The sequence below is a fragment of the Scatophagus argus genome, chromosome 9 (assembly GCF_020382885.2).
Source record: "Scatophagus argus isolate fScaArg1 chromosome 9, fScaArg1.pri, whole genome shotgun sequence".
Lineage (NCBI taxonomy): Eukaryota > Metazoa > Chordata > Actinopteri > Scatophagidae > Scatophagus > Scatophagus argus.
In genome coordinates this window covers 2,820,750-2,841,140 of record NC_058501.1, presented here as the reverse complement: position 1 = coordinate 2,841,140, position 20,391 = coordinate 2,820,750, and the positions used below count along the sequence as shown (strand labels likewise).

The 20,391-nt window shown below is 39.7% G+C and overlaps 1 protein-coding gene across 1 annotated transcript in view; it reads right to left on the bottom strand.

Moving 5' to 3' along the window:
- tsnare1 (T-SNARE Domain Containing 1) overlaps positions 1 to 20,391 on the bottom strand; it is a 132,798-nt gene that overhangs the window by 50,942 nt on the left and 61,465 nt on the right. The window contains exons 5-8 of the mRNA XM_046399447.1: positions 19,969 to 20,059; positions 19,789 to 19,863; positions 19,526 to 19,582; positions 12,377 to 12,532 (exon numbers count right to left, since the gene is read on the bottom strand). Coding sequence (XP_046255403.1) covers positions 12,377 to 12,532; positions 19,526 to 19,582; positions 19,789 to 19,863; positions 19,969 to 20,059 — 379 coding nt within the window. The remainder of the gene's footprint in view (positions 1 to 12,376; positions 12,533 to 19,525; positions 19,583 to 19,788; positions 19,864 to 19,968; positions 20,060 to 20,391) is intronic.

Sequence of the window (20,391 nt, the reverse complement as noted above, 5' to 3'; positions counted from 1 at the left end):
TATCACAGAATTTTGTCCCCACAACTACAGAAAATACACACACGCACATGCAACAACACAAACAGGTGAATTTAGAGCAGATTTTTAATGTGAATCATTTTCACTAAAGAATAAAATGTTTTGTTTTTTTGCACTTTGATTAAAAACAGTGCAATGTTATGCTGTATCAAATTAAATTAGGATATTTTCCTGATGAATTGTTATAGTCTGTAGAGGCCAGCAAGATTCACATCATAACATGTCATTCAATCTTGCTATACAGAGTGGTGATGAGACAGATGACTGCGTGGAGGTCTCCTCTTATGCCTGCAGAGGGAAGTGTGGCACAGCAGAGCACTCCTGTCAGCCTCTTTAAGGTGAACTGGCTCCAGTAATAAGAGCTGATTAAGTATGCAAGTCAGCCACAAGGAGGGAAGGCACTGATAGACAGCACGACCCCTGAAGAGGCGTGCGTCTGGGAGATTTAAGGCGTTTTCACACCTTGTTCGCTCGGAGAAGTTACTTGGAACTCTGAAGTGCTCTCTCCCACTTAGTTTGCTTCTTTTGGCCAAATGAGAGCACAGCAATCAGAGCGAGACTTCACTGAGAGAGAAGCGTCTCACTACATCCCCAAACCAAAGTGACACCTCCTCTGGACTCTGAACGTGCTCTGACTGCGATCAAACTACAGCAAGCACTCGTCACCACGCGCTCTCTTCATGTCACTACATTAATTCACGTAAAATAACAGCGATGACAGCTGTGTGACAAATATCAAACTTAGAACAGGGTTTCTCAGCTGTCTTCTGCCTCTGACCCTATTTCTAGCCAATGAAAACTCTCTCAAACCCAGCATTTAGAATTAAACTACACTACGATACATCTTCTGCAGTTCTGTCCCCATATTAAGTGACCCTGTGTGGAATCCCGATTTTACGGTTGAGAATCTGCATTTAGAGACAGACAAACTTACCATTCTGTTGCCTTCAAATTAAATAAATATAATGTGTAGATGTGATGTTATTATGAAGGCATATCCTACTGATTGATTCTGTCAGATGAACTGTATGAATGTAGTTCTCAACTTCTTCAAACACTGTTTTCTTCTGTGAAGCACCAGAAATGTTCAACTTCACACACCAACAACAACAGCAAGTAGACAATGACTGAGTTTTCAATTTTTGGATGAACCGTTGCTTTAAAACAAAACATTTACCATTTCTCAATTAAGATAATAATATATTACAAAGATATTGTCATCGATATGACCAAGATGTAACTTGGTTATATTATGGGGCTGAAAAACGCTCCACACTAATGTAACAGAGTATAGCTGTAGAAGAGTATTTGCATGCCAGTCTTATGCAAACAAATGAGAACAGTAAAACGTGCTGTATTGTGTGTTGGAGGGTGAGTTGTTGTATATCTCAGTTGTAGACTGGTTTAGGGAGCACATCAAGTGACACGTCAGTTGTGATTTGACGGCGTTCTGTGACGCATCCACTCTCCACAGGCACATTAGTCATCATTCGCTGTCAACACTTGTCATTTCAAGTCCCTTTTTCTTTCCGCTGCATACTAGCAAATCCATAGCCTGCAAGGGAAGAAACAATTTCTTTACTATGTGCCGAGCAGCTCAGTGCGACTCTGTGCCCCCAATCAACCCTGAATATAGATCAGTCTGCAGCCTTAGATGAACTCAAGTTGAACAAAGGAACTTTTCTTATGTAAAAATCCAGATATCTTATTTGCTGAAAGCACACAGTTGGAGGTTCTAACCATACTAATTTGGAACTCTCTAAACCTAGCAACATCAAATGGTGGATAGCAAGGACTTTCCTTTGGCTCCTTCAGATCTGAGGTAATCATGTTTGTCTCTCGTGGCCCTGCCAAGCCGATACGCTCAGACCTCTGTCTGCAGGTTTGCACAATGTTAGATTGTATACTGATAGACTGAGTTAAAAATCTTAGTTAGAAATCTTTTCTTGGATACTTCATTGAAAAAATTAGGAGTTGTGTGTTTCATCAGCTCAGTGACTTTTTTTTTTTATTTGTTTGCTTTTTTTAATCAGGACCTGGATTAAATATCCATGTTTACTGTGTTACTTTTTATGTGTAGTTGACCCAGTCCACCCCTTTTCAGCCCCAAATAGTTCAAAATGCAGCTGTTAGACCTTAACACAGCAAAGACAAAACCTCACGACTGTCCTGACTCACAAGTGCTGGTCACCAATACAGAATTGATTTTTAAAATTTGTTTGTTGAAGCCATGACACTAAAACATTTTCTATGTGCGTTATGGGGTGATTTGCAGTGTATTATAAAACATTCAGACAGTCATAAACACACATAATGCTTTCTGATGCATTTTATATGTAAATGTCTCCACTGTGTGACCAATACAGGATTATCTTATCTTATAAAACCTGACAGATGGGACTTTTAATGAATTATGAGTTCAAGTGTCTTATGGAAACTCTCGACCAGTTATAAATTACAGGTTGACTGATGGGGCTTATAATACATTATGACTACCTGTGCACGCCTCATTGTTAAACTAAAAAGGATTCATAGTGTGCAACAATTGTCCATACTCTATCAGTTATCATGGTATGTCTTAAGTAAAGTGCAGTATATATTTATACATCTCTCATAATGCATGCTTCATCATGATGCTGGTAAGTAAAGTGTAATTCATTTTTCTGCATTTAAAAGAATCTGTGCTGTTTCATAAGTGATTATTATGCAAGACACCAAAATGCAAAGAATTGTGAGTAAAATTTATCTGTTTTAGGAATGGAATCATCAGTTAAAGTTATATAATATGACTTCTTTTCAATATTTTGTGCGTCTGTCAGCATTAGCTTTTATGTCACATTTTGTGCTATTTCACATCATTATGGGAGTTTAGTTTAGGAGAATCAATTAAGCCTACCACCAAGTGGAGGTCAGACCAATCAGCAGACTGTGGGGTGTGTTTGAATCAGGAATTTTTGTTCAAGGTGTTCAATTACCAAAATTCAAAGATTACTTCTTTTCATATTACATTAAAAGGAGGTAACATTCTAATCACTTTTCACTTATATGTTATTCAAAATCTGATTAAAGGAACTGAACAAACTTAAACCTGGAGACTTTCATCAATGCCACATTGTTCTAGTTCTAGACAGTCCAGTGAGGCGAATGCTGGTCCAGACAGCCAAGTATGGGAAGAGCTCATCTTGATGTCTGAATAAATAAGTTTTAGGAGTAATAACATTGTAATCATAGCACAGATTATAAGAAACATAGTGATATAAAGATACGGATGATCAAAGTGGTTTGGGCAAAAAGGAAAAATAAGTTTATCTGCTGTTCTCTTTCATGCTCAGTCATTCCCCTCCTCTTACCGTGCACTCACTCTCTTTGATAAGTGTGCTTAATGCTGATATGAAATTCTCCCCACATCTACCCGAGCCCAAAGGCATCGGGCAACAGGACACAGTGTCACTGCCACAGCAGAAAAACCGTTAAGCAGATTTACTCGCACGCTTACTGGTGAGAAAAGGGAGGGGGGGTGGGGACCGATGACATTTTTCCTACACCAACTGCATGAGAGACATCTCTTTTTTTGCCCTTACTGAATAAACGGTTTATAAATGTAAAATCGTGTTTCCTCTCTGGCAGTAGACCAAGGACCGAAGACCCCTGAATACAGAGCATCAGGGCCTGAAGGGCAGCGAGGAGACAAAGCTGAAAATATTAGAGACAGAGGTTATACTCTCAACCTGCTTCCCCTTCTGTGACTTCAAAATAACAAGGGTGGTGTTGGAGGCAACAAATGACATTCACTCCTGTTACTATTGGTGAATAACTTTGTATACTTGTGATGCAATGGGCCTAATGCCAGTCTAACCTATTCAGTATCATCCCAAAAAAAAAGCCCGACCAAACCGATGTTGGGTGTCAGGAACGAAAATGGGCATCTGGTGTGACAACTGGTCTTTTCTTCCTGTGTGGTTTACCAGTGGACAGCAAGTGATGCTCACAACATGCTCACAACATGCTCACAACTAAAAACTAGCATTTTGAATTTTTTTTTTACCTGCCACAATGACATGCTTCAAATGCTGACCAATAGGAGGACAGGTCAACGTGCATAGCCTGACGTGTCTCATAGTCAGGATTATGATTAGGATTTGGGTTAGGCTTTATGACTCTGTAATGACTCTATAATTGCCTGTTCTGAATGGCAAATTGTATTCATTTATTGACTCCTGAAAGCACTTCACAACACTTACCACATTCACCCATTCACACATCAATACGTTCATTCTATTCACAGGCCTTCAGTGGAACAGCAGTCGGGAGCAATCTGGAGTGCATTATTTTTCTCATGGACACTTCGACATGCAGCCAGTGCTGGGGACCAAAGTTACAATTAGTGGATGGCCTCCTCTTCTGAGTCACAGCCACCCTGCTAATCAGACACAGTGTCTTAACAGAACAAGATATTGTGTAGCCTGAATCTGGCATAAGGGTCTATGAATCCTTCCAGTCTATTAAACAAAATATATCAGTTGTTGAGTCTCTATGGTCTCTAAAGAGGCATATGTTCTGATCTGATGTCTGATCATTTTATGTGCCCCCCCCCAAAAAAAATAAATAAATAAATAAATAAATAAATATTCAACTCCCTGCTAAACAACAATCTGGTTGAGGTTTATTAAGGTTTAGGCACAAAAACAATGCAGTTAGGTTTAGGAGCGTATCATTCTTTGGATTTGTTAAGTTGAGGGGGAGGTTAACATGGGTTAATGACATCAAGGTTAGGGGACTTCGGGACCTCTTTGAGTTAAAGTCTTTCCTTCCTACACACACTTTGTTGTGCTATAATAATATTACATGGCTACCTTCTGTGTTCCCATCATAGGTCTTTGTCACTTGAAATGGTACTCTTCTAGTCTGAATGACCAATCAAAGTACTTTACAACACGAGCCAAGATTCACACATTCATATATTGACTTGCAAGGTACCACCTGCTCATCAGGAGCAATAACCATTCACATGAATCTCATACATCGATGGAAAAGCCATCTGGAGCAATTTGGGGTTCAGTGTCTTGCATAAAAGAACACCGTGACATGTAGTCTGTGAGGGCCAGGGATCGACCGCTGTACCTCCTGAGCCACAGTCGCCCACAATGACTTGCTGAAATGACTGAGGCTTTTCTTCTTTAAGAGGACAGTCTTGTCGCTCTAACCCTTTGGTCCAGACTAAGATTGCTGTGATATTAGCTGTTGATATCCATTTTTCATGCAGTTAGTGACACCATTTAGCGACACCATTACCCCAAGACCAGCACTTCTCATTCCACCCATTTCAATATCAGCTTAAACATAGGAAAAATAATGTAGGATGTCTTAAATGTACTGAGCACTTTCAAGGTCCACAAAAGATGACCCCTTTTCCGTGTTCCATAAGCTTTCCGCAGGATATCTCTTGAGAATTGTCCCATAACCTTACATTAGAGTTATTTGACCAGTGGTTTGTCCACACCAAAATACAAAATGTGATTTCAGTTGCTGATGAATTTTTATAGTGTTAAAATTATCAGTCAGTGCAATCAGTGCAACATATTTTAGAGTTTGCAGTATGAAATACGATTTTAAGGTGTTGAACTGCAACTACACCATGCTAATGACAATTCCTAATGTGAAAGCATAAATATAAAGTAAAGTTTTCCAAAAGTTTCATTTTATTTTTTTCTTGAATGAATAGCATTAGCCATTGGCACAGCTATAAATTGCTAATAAACCAGCCAGTATAATAATAATAAGCCAGCTTTTACTTTAAGCATCAAATGGACACTGGAGAAACAATAATCTTTTACAATGTATTTAGTAGCGGCAGTTTGACAGGTGAAAAAGGAAAAAAAAAAAATTACTTTCTTTGATTTCATTATTCAAATTATTTTATTTTAATTAAAATTTAATTAAGCCTCAGTCATCTCCATGTTTTACGTTGCATGTGAAAAGGTAATAATGTTCATGAATTAAAAACTCTGACTGAGTTATCTTTTATTGAACAGGTTTTCATAATACATTTACCTCTACTTCAATTAAATTTCAGCAAAGTGTCAAAGCTCATTAGCAGGAGATGTTAATACTGTTTGCATGATTGCACCTACAGCAATTTCACTGTATATTAGAAATACTTTACCTGCTCTGTTGGTGATTTTCTTGTCTGTATCTTATTTTTTGCAGTAAGGACAAACTAGCAAGTGAAAATTTACTGTGTGAACAGTATCACTCAAGAGGAACCTAAAACCTATATGAGTAAACTTCGGTAGATAATCAAGTTTGAGTGGAATATGAGCATTTGGATTTCACAGAAGACTGATATTCTCATTATCTTGAGGGATTCAGCAAGCAGTACGTGATCTATCATCATACCACTAGCTTCACTGTGTAAGGAGAGGAAAATCAATATGCTTTTGATTGCCAGGATTAATTACAAATGTTTTTGCTAATAAACCACTTACTTTAAGATCTTTTCTGCTGAAGGCACACAAAAGTTGCATTGTTTCTCTCCTGGAATAATTTTTCTGGTGGGGTTTCCCACTTTTCCTGTCTTCAGTCAAGGGTAAACTCTGGACAGACTGTCCTCAGGGTACATTGGTAGGACAGACACGCTTTGCTGTGAGGCTTTTTCCCCCCTCTTTCTACTAGGCCAGGTGTTGTATTCAGATTCCCCTTGGAAGCTGTCCTCTGTTATGCCCTGAGCTTTTTTTTTCTTTTCCTTTTTTTTTTATGAAATCATTTTTGATGAACTGATCTTCGGTGCCAAAGCATATAAAGTGCAGCTGGAAGGTGATAGTCTAACGGGGGGATTGGAATGTTCAGAAAGTGCTATAGAGGCTGGATACTAATATTCTCACTTATATCTCTTGTCAGAACATGTGGAATATTATAATGATACTCAAGGACGATATGTCCAAAAATGTAATTGCTGGGCCCTGGGGGAGCTGAGAGCTGTCCAGGGCCCTGTCATTTAAACATGGTTTAACTCATAGAGCCGAACAACAATTATCTTGTTCATTTTAATCCAGCTAATGTAGTTCCTAAAGCACAGTTTTAATTCATATGATTAGCTACGTTCTGATCATATGGCTGGGATATTGCCCTGTGGCTACATGCACCAAACTGTATTGCAGTTTCAGAAGATTTGATTTAAAGCTGAAGAGTCATTTTAGTAATTTTTTATATATATATACAATAATATAATTCTTTCCTTTCATGGAGTTATAAATATTACATGACAAACAGTATTAAGTATGTTATAGTCAATTTTCTTGACCAAAGAAAACACAAGTTATGAAAGGTGCCTTCAACTGAGTTATTTTTACAGCCTGGCACTGATCCTGCAGAGGAAGCATAAAGGGGACAGACATTTACATTTCCTGTGTTTGACCGGTAAAGCTAGGAATTCGCATTTTAAATCAATGCCATGGAACACAAGGACCTGCTGGAAAGTCTATTTCCAAGTTTAAGTGCTTAAACTGGAAATGTCTCTTCACATTAAATTCTTTAACCACCAAAATACATTGCAGATCAAACAGATGGACTTCTCTCCATCTGTCGTCCCTCAAAACCTGATCAGTATCATGTAGCCTATGTGTCTATAGCTGCAGAATCACTGAAGGTGAAAAAAAAAAAGACTGGTATTGAAGAAGACATTAGGAATACACAAAGCTGATGTAGAGATGAATGTGCATGAGCTTTATAAACCCCAAAGAGACTAATTTCACTTACATGTCAGTGCACCATGACTTGTTCACACATACATCCAGTCTGTGAGGCTAAATTAACCCCAGAGTCCCATCAAACCTATTCCAGAGAGATACAAACTGATAACAATGACAGACACAACCCTCTCATGGTCCCCTGGAAGGAGAGTGGTGAAGAAAAGTGTGTTGGGACTCACAACAAATGCTGCTGATTTAGTGGTATGAAGGGACAGCAAGAAGAGGGTGGTATGGAGGTGAAAAAGCACATTGTCAGATACTATCACTCTTCCCAAAGGAACAACGTCAAGCCCCTCAGCACCTGCCTGATCGCCGACTATGACATTTATCCATGCTGCTATGACTAAAGCGCAGGCCAGACGACCCTGTCTGAACACCAATCCTCTGACTGGCTCATCTCGACGGCTGCGCTAAAATGAAGCTGTCATTCAAGGCGCGGCTCTTTCACTGCGTGTCACTCTGCACGGCGAGATTGATGCTCTTCCTTTCTTTGCTCCTATTCAGCGCTGCTCCTATACTGGGATTGGCTGATTTTAAATGTTGATGAAGTTCAGACAGCTCCAACTGGGCACGGAGATACATCTTCATTATGCTGCAAAGTGCTTCTAAAACATTATCATTAGTCTTTAAACTGCTGGATGGCAAACCGCAGTCCAAAGCTGGACTGCCACGTTCAGGCTTGTCATTTTAAAGGCCGACTGCTGCGCCATGTGTCAGGCTTCTTTCTGCTTTCATTCAGCCATATGCTCCTGAGATGGGTGATGAAGTTTGACAATATATCTTCTTAAGTTAAGATTTTGCACAAGTAGCGAGTTCAATAAACTTTCCACATCAGCAGTGCGATAGAAACTGTACATATCGAAACTAGCGTACACAAAAAGGAAATGGATTGGACCAAATAAATCAAGGCACAGTGATTTGTTAAAGTAGCAATACAATGGTAACTATCACACATACACTCATATTTAAAATACTTTAAACATGAGCTTCAGTCTCATGTATCACTTAAAACAGCAACATCTAGCCTCCTCATTACACCTGTAATAACTCCATAAATGCATACCATTTTCTAGGAATTACATTCTCAATCTACAATATAGATCCCAGTGATATTTTTAGTAAAATGTAATCACTGCATTCAAACCAGCTGTTGCTTGGATTTTTTTTTTTTTTTAATTGCTTGCATTAGAGCAATAATTTTACCTTTGTTTTATTACACAACATGATTCACTTAAGTCCTTGATAAAACTTCTATATGACTAAACTTAGGGGCGGCACGGTGGTGCAGTGGTTAGCACTGTTGCCTCATAGCAAGAGGGTTCCAGGTTCCCGGTCTGGGCCCTTCTATGTGGAGTTTGCATGTGCCTCCCTGTGCCTGCGTGGGTTTTCTCCGGGTTCTCCGGCTTCCTCCCACAATACCAAAAACATGCACATTAGGTTAATTGGCTACTCTAAATTGCCTCTAGGTGTGAGTGTGAGAGTGTGTGGTTGTCTGTCTTTGTGTGTTGGCCCTGCGATTGACTGGCGACCAGTCCAGGGTGAACCCCGCCTCTCGCCCGTAGTCAGCTGGGATAGGCTCCAGCTCCCCCGCGACCCTGACGGATAAGCGGTATAGAAAATGGATGGATGGATGGATGACTAAACTTAAATTTTCTAAATTAGAAAATTAAAAGCTCAGCTCAATTATACCATTAATAATTTACATCACAGCATACAGTAAAATAAGTCAAAATGTCACATGGTTATAGTCAGGGTCATCTATGACAGGATTCCTTTGAAATTTTCTGAAATTTCTTCTTATTATGCATCCCAAAATCAAAAATACATATTTTTCCTCTTAGCTGTAGTGCTGTTTATCCAACTAGAGTGTTTTGGTGAGTGTTACAGATGTCAGCTGTAGAAATGTCTGGTATGCTTCATATACTGCATGTAATATATGTAAAATATGTATACCTGCATATTGCATATTGTCCATAATCATCCCTTTAATGTTTATCCATGTGATACCTATGTCTTTGCACTGTGTATATCATTTAAAACCTACAGAAACTGTTGACTTGTATATAGATATTATATTTTTACATACATACTTGTCCCATCTTTGCATAACAGCTGTGTCTTTTTTTTTATCTTTATCTGATCAACTCTGTTGTGTAAGCTGTCTATTCCTGTCAAATTAGTTTGAGAGCGGTGACAAAGAGATTTACATCTTTTGTATATATGATTCTGATCCCAGCTTAAGAGGTGAAGATCTGTCAATGCTGTGTTCACAACTCTTTTTCAGCTACCCCAAATGGCCCACAAAAATCAGTACAGTCAGCCAGCTCACATGGAATCTGTGATCTCATCACTTTCTACAAGGAAACTCAGCAGGGAGCTCAACAGCAAGAAGTGGAGAGCGACAACACTGCAGCAGCAGCAGCAGCAGCAGCAGCAGCTCTATGGGGCTTTACAGCTCTTTGTTTTGCTCAGACTTTACTATCCAAGTTCACTCTCCCTGCTCCCAGAGTGTCGTTTATGGCCACAGAAGGCAGCTCAGTTCAGTAAAAAAGCTCTTTGAAACCTGCTGTATGTTACCTGCTCAGCAACAAATAGCAGACTAGCACAGTTAATGCTGTCAAGTGACCATGGTGGAGCATTTAGCAGTTTAACCTGCTGCAGATCGAAGTAAGAATTATATGGGTGTGTGTGTATAAATATATTGTGTATGTCTATATGTATGTAAGCAGTTTCCTTAATGTCAGTCCTGCCATGACATTTTACTGACTTTTTATACCTTCAAATGACGAATTAATAATTCAAATAACTAAACTTATCAGAAAAATGAACACTTAAACATCCTCATATGCATACTTTTTTCAGTTTGGCCCATGTCCCAGCTGCTAACATTATGACCTATACTGGAGCATGCCAGCAGGTGGCAAACACACTGTTTTGGCTTCTCTTTTGGGCGCTGTCATAACATCTATCTTTATATTTGTCAATGTTTTAAACCATTAACCGACTTAAGAACAGGGACTCCATCTGATCACACAGGAGGCTGATGCAATCACCAAGAAATCCCATCCATCTGAAATATATAAATATATTTATGGACAGATTTTACTGCATTTAGTAGTAATAAGTTAAGTCGGGGAACATTATGATTCCATACACACTTTACCCAGGTAAAGGAGCAAACAAGTCCATATAAGCACCTTAGTAATTGGGTAGCATTCAATATCCTGCAGCAGCATGGGGGAACTGTGACAAATACTAATAAGCTTTTGGAGGTGGGAGAAGAAGACAGAGCCTGAATTCTGTGAGTTTCTAGTTACTAACTTGGCATGTGTTGGCCTCCTGGGAGGCAATATTTGAAGAAAACAAGCAACTAGTTTGTTTTTCTTTTTTTCCTCTTTATTTTTTGGAGAGTTTTAAATTCGAGTGCTCAGGTATCTCAGATACCTGACTGCTTTAAAGGTAAATTGCCAGGGCTTTTTATTTGTTGTGTAAAGACTATACAGACCAGCTTTATGCACATGGAAACAGAGGTTTCTATTTCTCTTCTGACACAAAGTGCAGTGAGATTAGCAAAAGTGGCCCTGAGAGAATATCAGTAAACAGGCTTATATCGCAAAGTTACTCGTTTGGATGTTGTCGACTGCCTCAGAATACATGAGAGTGAAATGTGAACCACAATCTGCAATTTTTGGCTTCTGGGACATGTGCTGCTTTTATCACAAAACATTGACTCTCCGCAGATGGATTTAACACTAGAAAATTTGATTAACAGCAAGAAAATAGTGTTGTGTGGCTCGTAGGCACAGAGCGAGCTGCTCAAAGGGATTTGAGGACCATAACTACACCACTTTTGTATGAACTGGAATGAAAAGATAAGAACAAGTTTAGAAGAAGGAGTTTAATTATTTTAAAGAGATAAATAAATAAAAAGACCAAAACCAACAATGTGTTACTCTAGCTCTTAATACTTCCTGACATCTTTACTCCATCTGTGGCATTCAACACATTGGTCCCTACTGATGGCATACAATTTTAAAAAACAACAAATATTTTCGTTTTTAAGAACAGCTCTGAAGGTGGTATTTTTTAACAAATATGATTCAGACAGGGGGATTCTTGACTCACGTTATTTCATATTGAGTATAATTTGATATCTATTGTTGTTACATGCTTTTCTACACAGGACACACCAAGACTCAAATGGACATTCAGTAAACCCACCGTACGGTAAAATCACTCCAGTAATTTAAATATGTTTGTCAGCCAATGAGCTCTGCTTTAAGAGCATGTGACCTGCATCACAGGTTTATTTCGATTGGTTTCCTAATAATTCTGTCTATAGTGTTATATACAGTATGTCACTGCAGATCAGTGATGGCAGAAAGCCATCCAGAAGAAGAAAGCCTGTCCAACTTTGGCAACTGTTTATGCCTTTACAACTTTTTTTTCTTGTAAGGAGTGATGCGCAATTCCAGACAAGCTGCCCTTAAGCAAGGCTTCTAATGTCCAGCTACTCCCACTCATTGGTTCTCACCAGGACACTAGGATTCTTCTAATCAGTGATTGTACAGGACAACTGTGACAATTCAGCTGAACCGAATCATTCTTACTTCGATCTGCAGCAGGGCCTCCTCTCTTTGGCGAAGCACCTCAACGTCCTCCTCACTGATCTCAGAGAGGAAGGCCCGAGCTCCTCCCTCTGCGTCCACTGCGTCTCCAAAGAGGGGACCCTCCTCGATCTGTTCAGTGAATGGGGTCTGGGGACTCTGTAGGAGAATACATAGAGAAAGATTAGATACAATTTTACACTGTTACAATGGCAGCAGATGTCGCAAGCACAGTGAAGGTATTTTCTGGCTGTGAGTGGTTACTGCTCTGTCTGACAACGCTGGTGCTCTGTAGTTTGAATGGGCAGCAGCAGACCACAATTTCAGACTGCTGCTATCTATTTACTGTAATCTCATCATTGTCTCACCTAATGCAGCATGTGATACTTTGAAGGCATAATATGCAGAATATTTCAGTTGCTGTTTGTAAGCACACAACTAAAACTTAGCTGCTTGTCTGCAGCTTAACAACCAAGGGAGAGAGAGACCAGTAGTGGTTGAATGAGCTATGCAGTGAATGAAGGGAGAGAGAGAGCAGCACAACCCTCTGGATTTTGTGTGAATACAGCTAAAGGGCAGGCTTCATCCCGTCTCTCTGGTCCTGCCTGTGCAGCTCACTCAAACAGACCTGCAGCTCTTCAGACCAAGAGGAAAGTGGCCATAAAGAAACAAAGACCTTGTTGGGGGTCTATTAGTCATGTAATACCTGAAAACGAAACTGCCACGATGTGTTAAGTTCGTCTTTGTTGAATTGCATGCTATATGTTTGTGAATGTCTGTTTCTCTGTCCAATGTATGTAAGGCGTTTCCTCCCATATCTGTGTGCACAGACTCTGTGAAAATGAATTTCCCGAAAGGGACAATAAACTAACTAACTAAGACTGTTTTTGGCTGGGAATTACATAGTGCTGCACAAATAATAATGCATAAATATAATAAAATATAAACATTGTTTAAAATTAGTATTATTATTATTAAAAATAATCCAATCCAAAATTGACCAAAAGACAACCTGAACAAGTCCATAAGAGAAGGAGAACACCAGCACTGGCAGTAGCATGATGTGATAATTAATTAGCATTTGTTTTGCACCTCACAAGCCACGTTCTGTGTTTTGCTCAAAAAGAAGACAATTTTCTCCTGTGATAGTGGCAGTATGCCACATGATTTGAGCTGGTACTGGGTGCACTTTGCAAAAAACATATTGGCACACCGAATTGAGACCTGCAACAATAGTACTGGACCATACCCAACCCAGGTTGTTCAGGTCTCTTGTGGTACTAGCAAGAAAGGATTTGGTTAAGATTACAGTTTTGCTACACAAATTTGTGGTAAATGTAAATTCATCCTAGCAGCTAAATGGTTGACCATTTTCAGTCTGTTTTATTTCCAACTTTAAAGAGGAAATGTGGTCTTTTGTGGTTTTCTTTAGCATGTTACATAGCGTTGTTATGCATGGAAAAATGTCTGCAAAGTTACAAGCCCAAAGTCCACACCAAAGGGAGTTATTCTATCCAACAAAAAAAAGACACTTCCCTTGAACTGCCAAAATGTCTCATCAGTAGTCCAGCCTTGACTTCCATAACTTATCTGCATGACCATTTAACACAGCACCTCCGACTCTCCAGCTGGCTACCTGTCCTCCCTCTCCCTGTCTGTTGGTGATATACTGTATGAAGATATGAAGATGTGGAAGGTACAAGTAAAGAAGATGGCTTTTGGTAGATATTTTTGACGAGGGCCCGCATCTTTTCAATATTCATAAGCATAACAGTTTAATTGTAATTGAAAAGAAATGTGATTTGTGTTTTCAGAGTCAAACAGACTAATTACATGTTCAAACTGACCTCTAAATAGACATGCAATTTTAAATAATCTGAATATGCCAGTCATACTGCTGACATGACATTCAGGCTGCTACATATAGTTTAGTTGAGTCAGAACATAATAACGATGAGCTCCCTGACTGTGTAGAGGAGTGGTGCTCATTGTGTGAAAATAGATGAAAGGTTAAAAAGAGTTAATCTGCTGTCTACAAAAGACCAGCTATCAAGGATCCATTCAATTTCAGACTATGTTTATTTTTTCTAAATAAAATAACATCTCATCTCAGTGTAGCTGGATGTTCATTCTAGCCAGTTAATACATTACATTACAGTGAATGTTTAGTGTAGAGAAACGTAGGAGCTGGCTGAGACTGAGGCTTTTAATCCACAAAAACCTGCACAGTCTGCACATGCACACACTTTGTTACATGTGCAAACAGAAGCAGAGGGACAGGAAATAACATCAAGTCAAAGAAAAGCCTGGCTGACTTTTTTGCTTTGCTAATGTATTCCACCTTTGTGTGGCTGACTGCACAGCAAATTCATGATACAGGGGCCAGTATGGGTCAGAGCACAGGGACCAACCTGGGCTGAGTCACAGTGCTCTGTCTACTGGCCACAATCTGATTCACCACTCCTCAACAAGCTCTGCAACATAGTGCTCACTCCTCCGCATATACGCGTTGGAATATATGAGTACATCACACAGATGTGAAAGACTCTGCAGACAATCATTCTGACACTTTACAGCACAAGTTCACATGCTGCTAAAAAGTTTGCATTCTCTAAACTCTGACGACATGAATGTGGGTGGAAAGCAGTCAGTAGCATTGGCACTGATCTGCAAATCGTTTGTCTAAATGCGTATGTATGGAATGCCAAACATCAGGACTCCGCTCATCTTTGCGACTAAAAAAGCTTTTCACTTCATTTACATGAGAATATACAGGTTCACCTTTCCTGCTGCTCATACTAGATGTTGCCATAGTTTCGTCAGTTTGCTCCTCCACAATGCATTCACTGATTAGTGAACTTGCTGCTATGCATTGAAGGTAGTTAGAGTTATATAATGTACCACCAACTTGCTGCCCCCAAAGCCCTTCGCCTCTAATACTTGCACTATAAAAGAGCTAGATAATATTCCCTCAGAGGGGCATAAAACCTTAATACATAGGATTCTCCCCTCTGTAAAAAAGATGGATTTTAGAGGCTTTTTGTGAGCCAAATGGTTCTTGACAGAAATGTTACTATCCAATCGCTTGAAGCCATAAATGATTTTGCTTGCAGAGTCCACCGGCAAGATGGTGTTCAAGATGGTGTCCATCAATCAAAGGGGTTCAGTCCTCCACTCCATGAAGTACTGTTGAGAAAGGCACGGAGCTGATGCTCTGTTGCTGAGCTGAATCTTGAAACATAACTTTCTCCTTTGTATGATGCAGGTAAGGGGTGGCTAATTTTGCCATATGATACAGTTTAGCAGCTCCCAAACATTCTATCTAGTGATTTGTCATCCATATATTTCATTCAGCTGATCAAGGCTCAGAAAAATGAAAAAAACAAACAATAACAACAACAACAAAAAAAACATAAAAGAACATAATCTGCCCTTTATCTTCTGTTTTTTTTTATGTGTGACAGCAAAAATGATGGTGATTTTTAGTTTAATTTTTAGGAATCCATCTGAAATGCTTATTGGATGCATTCAACAGTTTTTTTGTTAACCTTTTTTGAGATTGGATGACTTGGAGAGAGTTAGAAAGACTAATTGCAAAGGGGCAGTTCAACAGTGAACTGAGAGAAACTGTCAACTTGTTAGCACTTGTGAGTCCCTCTCTGTCCTCCTCGCATCCATTTTCAAAGTGTTGGTCTAAATATGTTTCTGAAAATATTTTAAGAAAGAAATTGGCTATGCTGTAGCAAAGTCATGAATAATAATTTGATTTTTTTGTGAGCATCATGTATTGAGGTGTGCTTTCCTTACAGAAATGTGTTCTGATCTGAGATGCTGGTGCTCCAGTGCGCCATTTAGTGGCAGTCAGTGTCATATATTTATCATACACAAGACATGAGCAAATTCACTCAAATAATTGTTAAGGACCTTGCACTGACCTATATATTGTTACGATTTTGTAGATGTCGTTTCCCCTCCTTTGTGAATATCCACGGACATTTCAAATTCCTGGTTAGCGCTTTTCCGTGCTGACAAAGACACAACTCTGAGCGATAAGACACGAGGCGGCGGTCTGAGTACCAACATCAATACGGAATGGTGCAAGAACTCTTCTACAGAATTCTCGATCTTCAGATGCGGCCTATTTTATTTGCCACGGGAAATGACCACTGTGTTCATTGTTGCAGTGTGCATGCCACCAGGTGTAAACGCTAAGGAAGCACTAAACAAACTGTACACAACAATAAGTGGAGCTCAGAATTCACACCCGGACGGGCCTTTTATTATTGCCAGAGATTTCAACCATGTGAATCTGAAGGCTGCGCTCCCTAAGTTCCATCAACATGTGGCATTTGCAACGACGGGGGAAAACACGCTGGATCTTGTGTACACAAACATCCTGGGCGTCCCCCGACTGCAGAAGTGCCCACACTGCTGAGGACCCAAGACAGAGCCTTCAATGCTGGCAATGAAGCAGCACTGAGTACTGCAAGCCAAAACTGTGCCGGGTCATCAGAGATGCGAAACCCACACACCCAGAGAATCATGGACACTTATGGCAGAGCCTCCCAGCCATCAACAACTACAGAATGAACACCTGCCTGTGACAGTGATACTTCCCTCACAGATGATCAAGGACGTGTGGCCCCCCCAACCTGGACCCCCTACAGTTTGCGTGTCATCCCGACCGCTCAACGGATGATGCTATCATCACTGCGCTCCACCTCGCTCTCACACACCTGGACAATAAAGACACTCGTGTTCGAATGCTGTTCATAGACTTCAGCTTCAACACCATCATCCATCTGAAAGCTGAGCCTGCTGGACCTGAACATCTCCCTCTTCAACTGGACCCCCTCTCTGAGAGACCACAGAAAGTCTGGATTGGTCGCAACTTCTCCAGCACTGCCACACTGAGAACTGGAGTCTGCCTGGTACAGTAACTGTACCACAGCAGCTAAGAAAATCAGAAAATCAGAAAATCAGAGTTCTATCTCCCGTCCAACAAGGTCATTTACACCAAACACTGAATCCGCAAAGCCATCAGTAGTGCATTGACCACGCACACCCATCACTCTTCTGCCGTCTGGGAAAAGATACCGAAGCACTCAAGCTCTTACGGCCAGACTGTGCAACAGCTTCTTTCTCCAGTGTTCATTACACAACACAACATTGCCACTTTACACCTCATATTGTTTACTATGACTGTTCAACCTACACTGTATACTGTTTATAATTTTATACTATACATTAAACGTTGTACCTGGCTGTCTCACACATTCCACGCAGAACCGTGTTCTGATCGGTGCAGCTCCTTTTGTGTTTACTGTTTTCTCTTGCACTGTATATACAGTAGTCTTTGTGCAGTATGTACAGTCTGTATGATGTTCATGCTGTATGTATAGTCTGCATAGTCTTTGTGCACTGTTTGTAGTTTTTGTGCATTATGTATAGTCTTGGGTTGCGTATTTAACTTCTCATGCAGTGTAGTGTAGCATCTGGTTCCTGGAGGACTGTTGTCTCATTTCACTGTTCTACTGTAAACAGCTGAAAAGACAATAAAAAAAACCCACTTCAATTGACTTGACAAAGCAAAGGTCCATAAAGACATGGTTGGACGAGTTTGGTGTGGAAGAATTTGACTGGCCCACACAGAACTCTGATCTCAACCCCATCCAACAACTTTGGGATGAACTGGACCAGAGATCGCGAGCCAGGCCTTTTCATCCAACATCAGCATCTGACCTCACTATTGCTCTACCTGTGTGAATGTGCACAAATTCCAGCAGAAATGCTCCAAAATCTAGTGGAAAGCCTTCCCAGAAGAGTGGAAGTTGCTACAACTGCTATGTATTTAGAATGCAATGTTGCTGAAGTCCCTGTCGGTGTAATGGTCAGGTTCCCCAGTACGTTTGTGTATGCAGTACATTTTTAAAGGACATCCTTTCTTAAATGTGGAGGTGCCTCCATTTAATATAGCCTTTCTGAAGTTTTGACAAGTACTGGCCTGTTTTTATTATCTTATACTGTGAGGAGCTTATCTGTATTTTTCAGAATAGGAAGTACAAACAACAGAAGACAAATGAATGAGTTTATTCATTCATTTAGTATATAGAACACGGAAGGAGACAGAAATGGCGCGAGGCTTGCAGCCTGACTGGTTCATGAGACAGCCTTCATTTCCTCAGGAGATTTCATACCCAGTGGGAGACAGAATTGCATTGTGAAAGTGAGGTTTATAGGGAACCAAATTAAAAACGTGGTATCATTATTCCATAGCCATTACACTGTGCAATCCACATTTACTTCATATGATATGTCAAAACAACAAGATTAAACATAAATGTATAATATTAATATTTTGGCCTTTCTCATGTTCAGAGTCATTCAAGTATCCAGTCTTATTTCAGATTTAGTAATAGTGTACCTGAATATGGAAACATTCCACAAGTCTACACTGTGCGGTCTACACACAACTTTTATCCTAGTTTCATAGGTTTGTTATACTTTTTTCTTCTGTATGTATTTACTTAACTTTACTTTACTGCTGCTGCTATCAGGCCTTATACAAACAAGGATCAATAATTTTTATTTGATATTATCTCCTTTTAATTCAATTCAATTTATTTATATAGCACCTTATACAATCTAGATGCTTTACAGAGACCCAGAGCCTGAACCCCCGAGCAAGCAGACAGTGGCAAGGAAAAACTCCCTTTTAACAGGAAGAAACCTTGAGCAGGACCCAGCTCACAAGGGAGAACCATCCTGCTGATAGTAGTAATCAGAAATAATTGGATTGGAAAAATGTTTGATCCATTCACATGAATTTACTTTCATTTGTTAAACACAATTACAGATTATCAGCCTCAATTTTAGCTTTCACGGGGCTTCTTACCAGTATCCAATTTAGATTAAGAAAATTCAGATAAAAAAAAAAAAGAAAAGAAAAGAAAAGACATTTCAGCAGTGATTAAGACTTGGACATGGTGAACAGAGTCCTGTGTAATATAAGAGAGTGCAGGAGACCTGACAGAGCTTCAAAGGAGCCCTTGTGAGGATGCAGTCGAGCAGAGAAATGCCATCTCATCATCCTGCTCTTATATAAATGACAGTGAAACAAAGGGCGGATTTTCACCTTCTGTAACAACTCACCTTCCTCTTGTCTTTCTGTGCTGGAGGGAGCAAGGCCCTTGAGCGCTCTGCAATTTTCTGAAAGGGAGCAAATGAAGAGACAGGGTTAAGAGGAGTCTTTATTCCTTATTAAAGAAGTAAAACATTTTTTTTGCCTGCATGCGCAACAAGTAGCACTTGAGATACGTACAACCTTCTGCTAATGGAACAGCTCTCTCTCTTTGTCACTTAAGATTTTATTGACCATACCAATTCATTTATGAAAGCAAGTGGTGATATTTTACCTTCTGCAGATCCCCATAGCGCTGCACAGACTCTGAGAGTTCAGTCTTTAGTCGGGTGAGGCGCAGACGGTCTTGCTATACAACAAAACAAGATTAGCTTTAATTAGCTCAAATGTTGTTTAATTCACCTTTTATTGTTTAAATTACAGTAAACGAGGGAGGAAAGGAAGCATAAAATACCCGTGAAGAGCCAATGATTATATCAGAGAGCTGTTTGATGAGATGGCTTGTACTAGTGATGACTTTGTTGGTTTGCTGCTGCATGGAGTGTCTGGGGAAAAAAGATTGAAAGACAAACAAGAGAGAGAGAGAGCGCTGGGTAAATTATGATAAGACTTCAGATTAAAACCAGTATGCCAATATTTATAAACATAGGTTGAGCTGACATTTTAAAGCAAAACTTTAAGGTATATCTGTGCATTACATCTAGAAGTAAACATTTTCAAGTCAAGACTGGCAAGTTGTCAGCGTTGTCTCCGGACATTAACATCAAGGTCGGAACATATCTGAAGTTAATCAAACACTGAAGAATTCCTACTGAAATTATGAAAACCCCATTTAAAGAAAGAACCCACTCTAAAATATACCGTAGAGGACATGTCA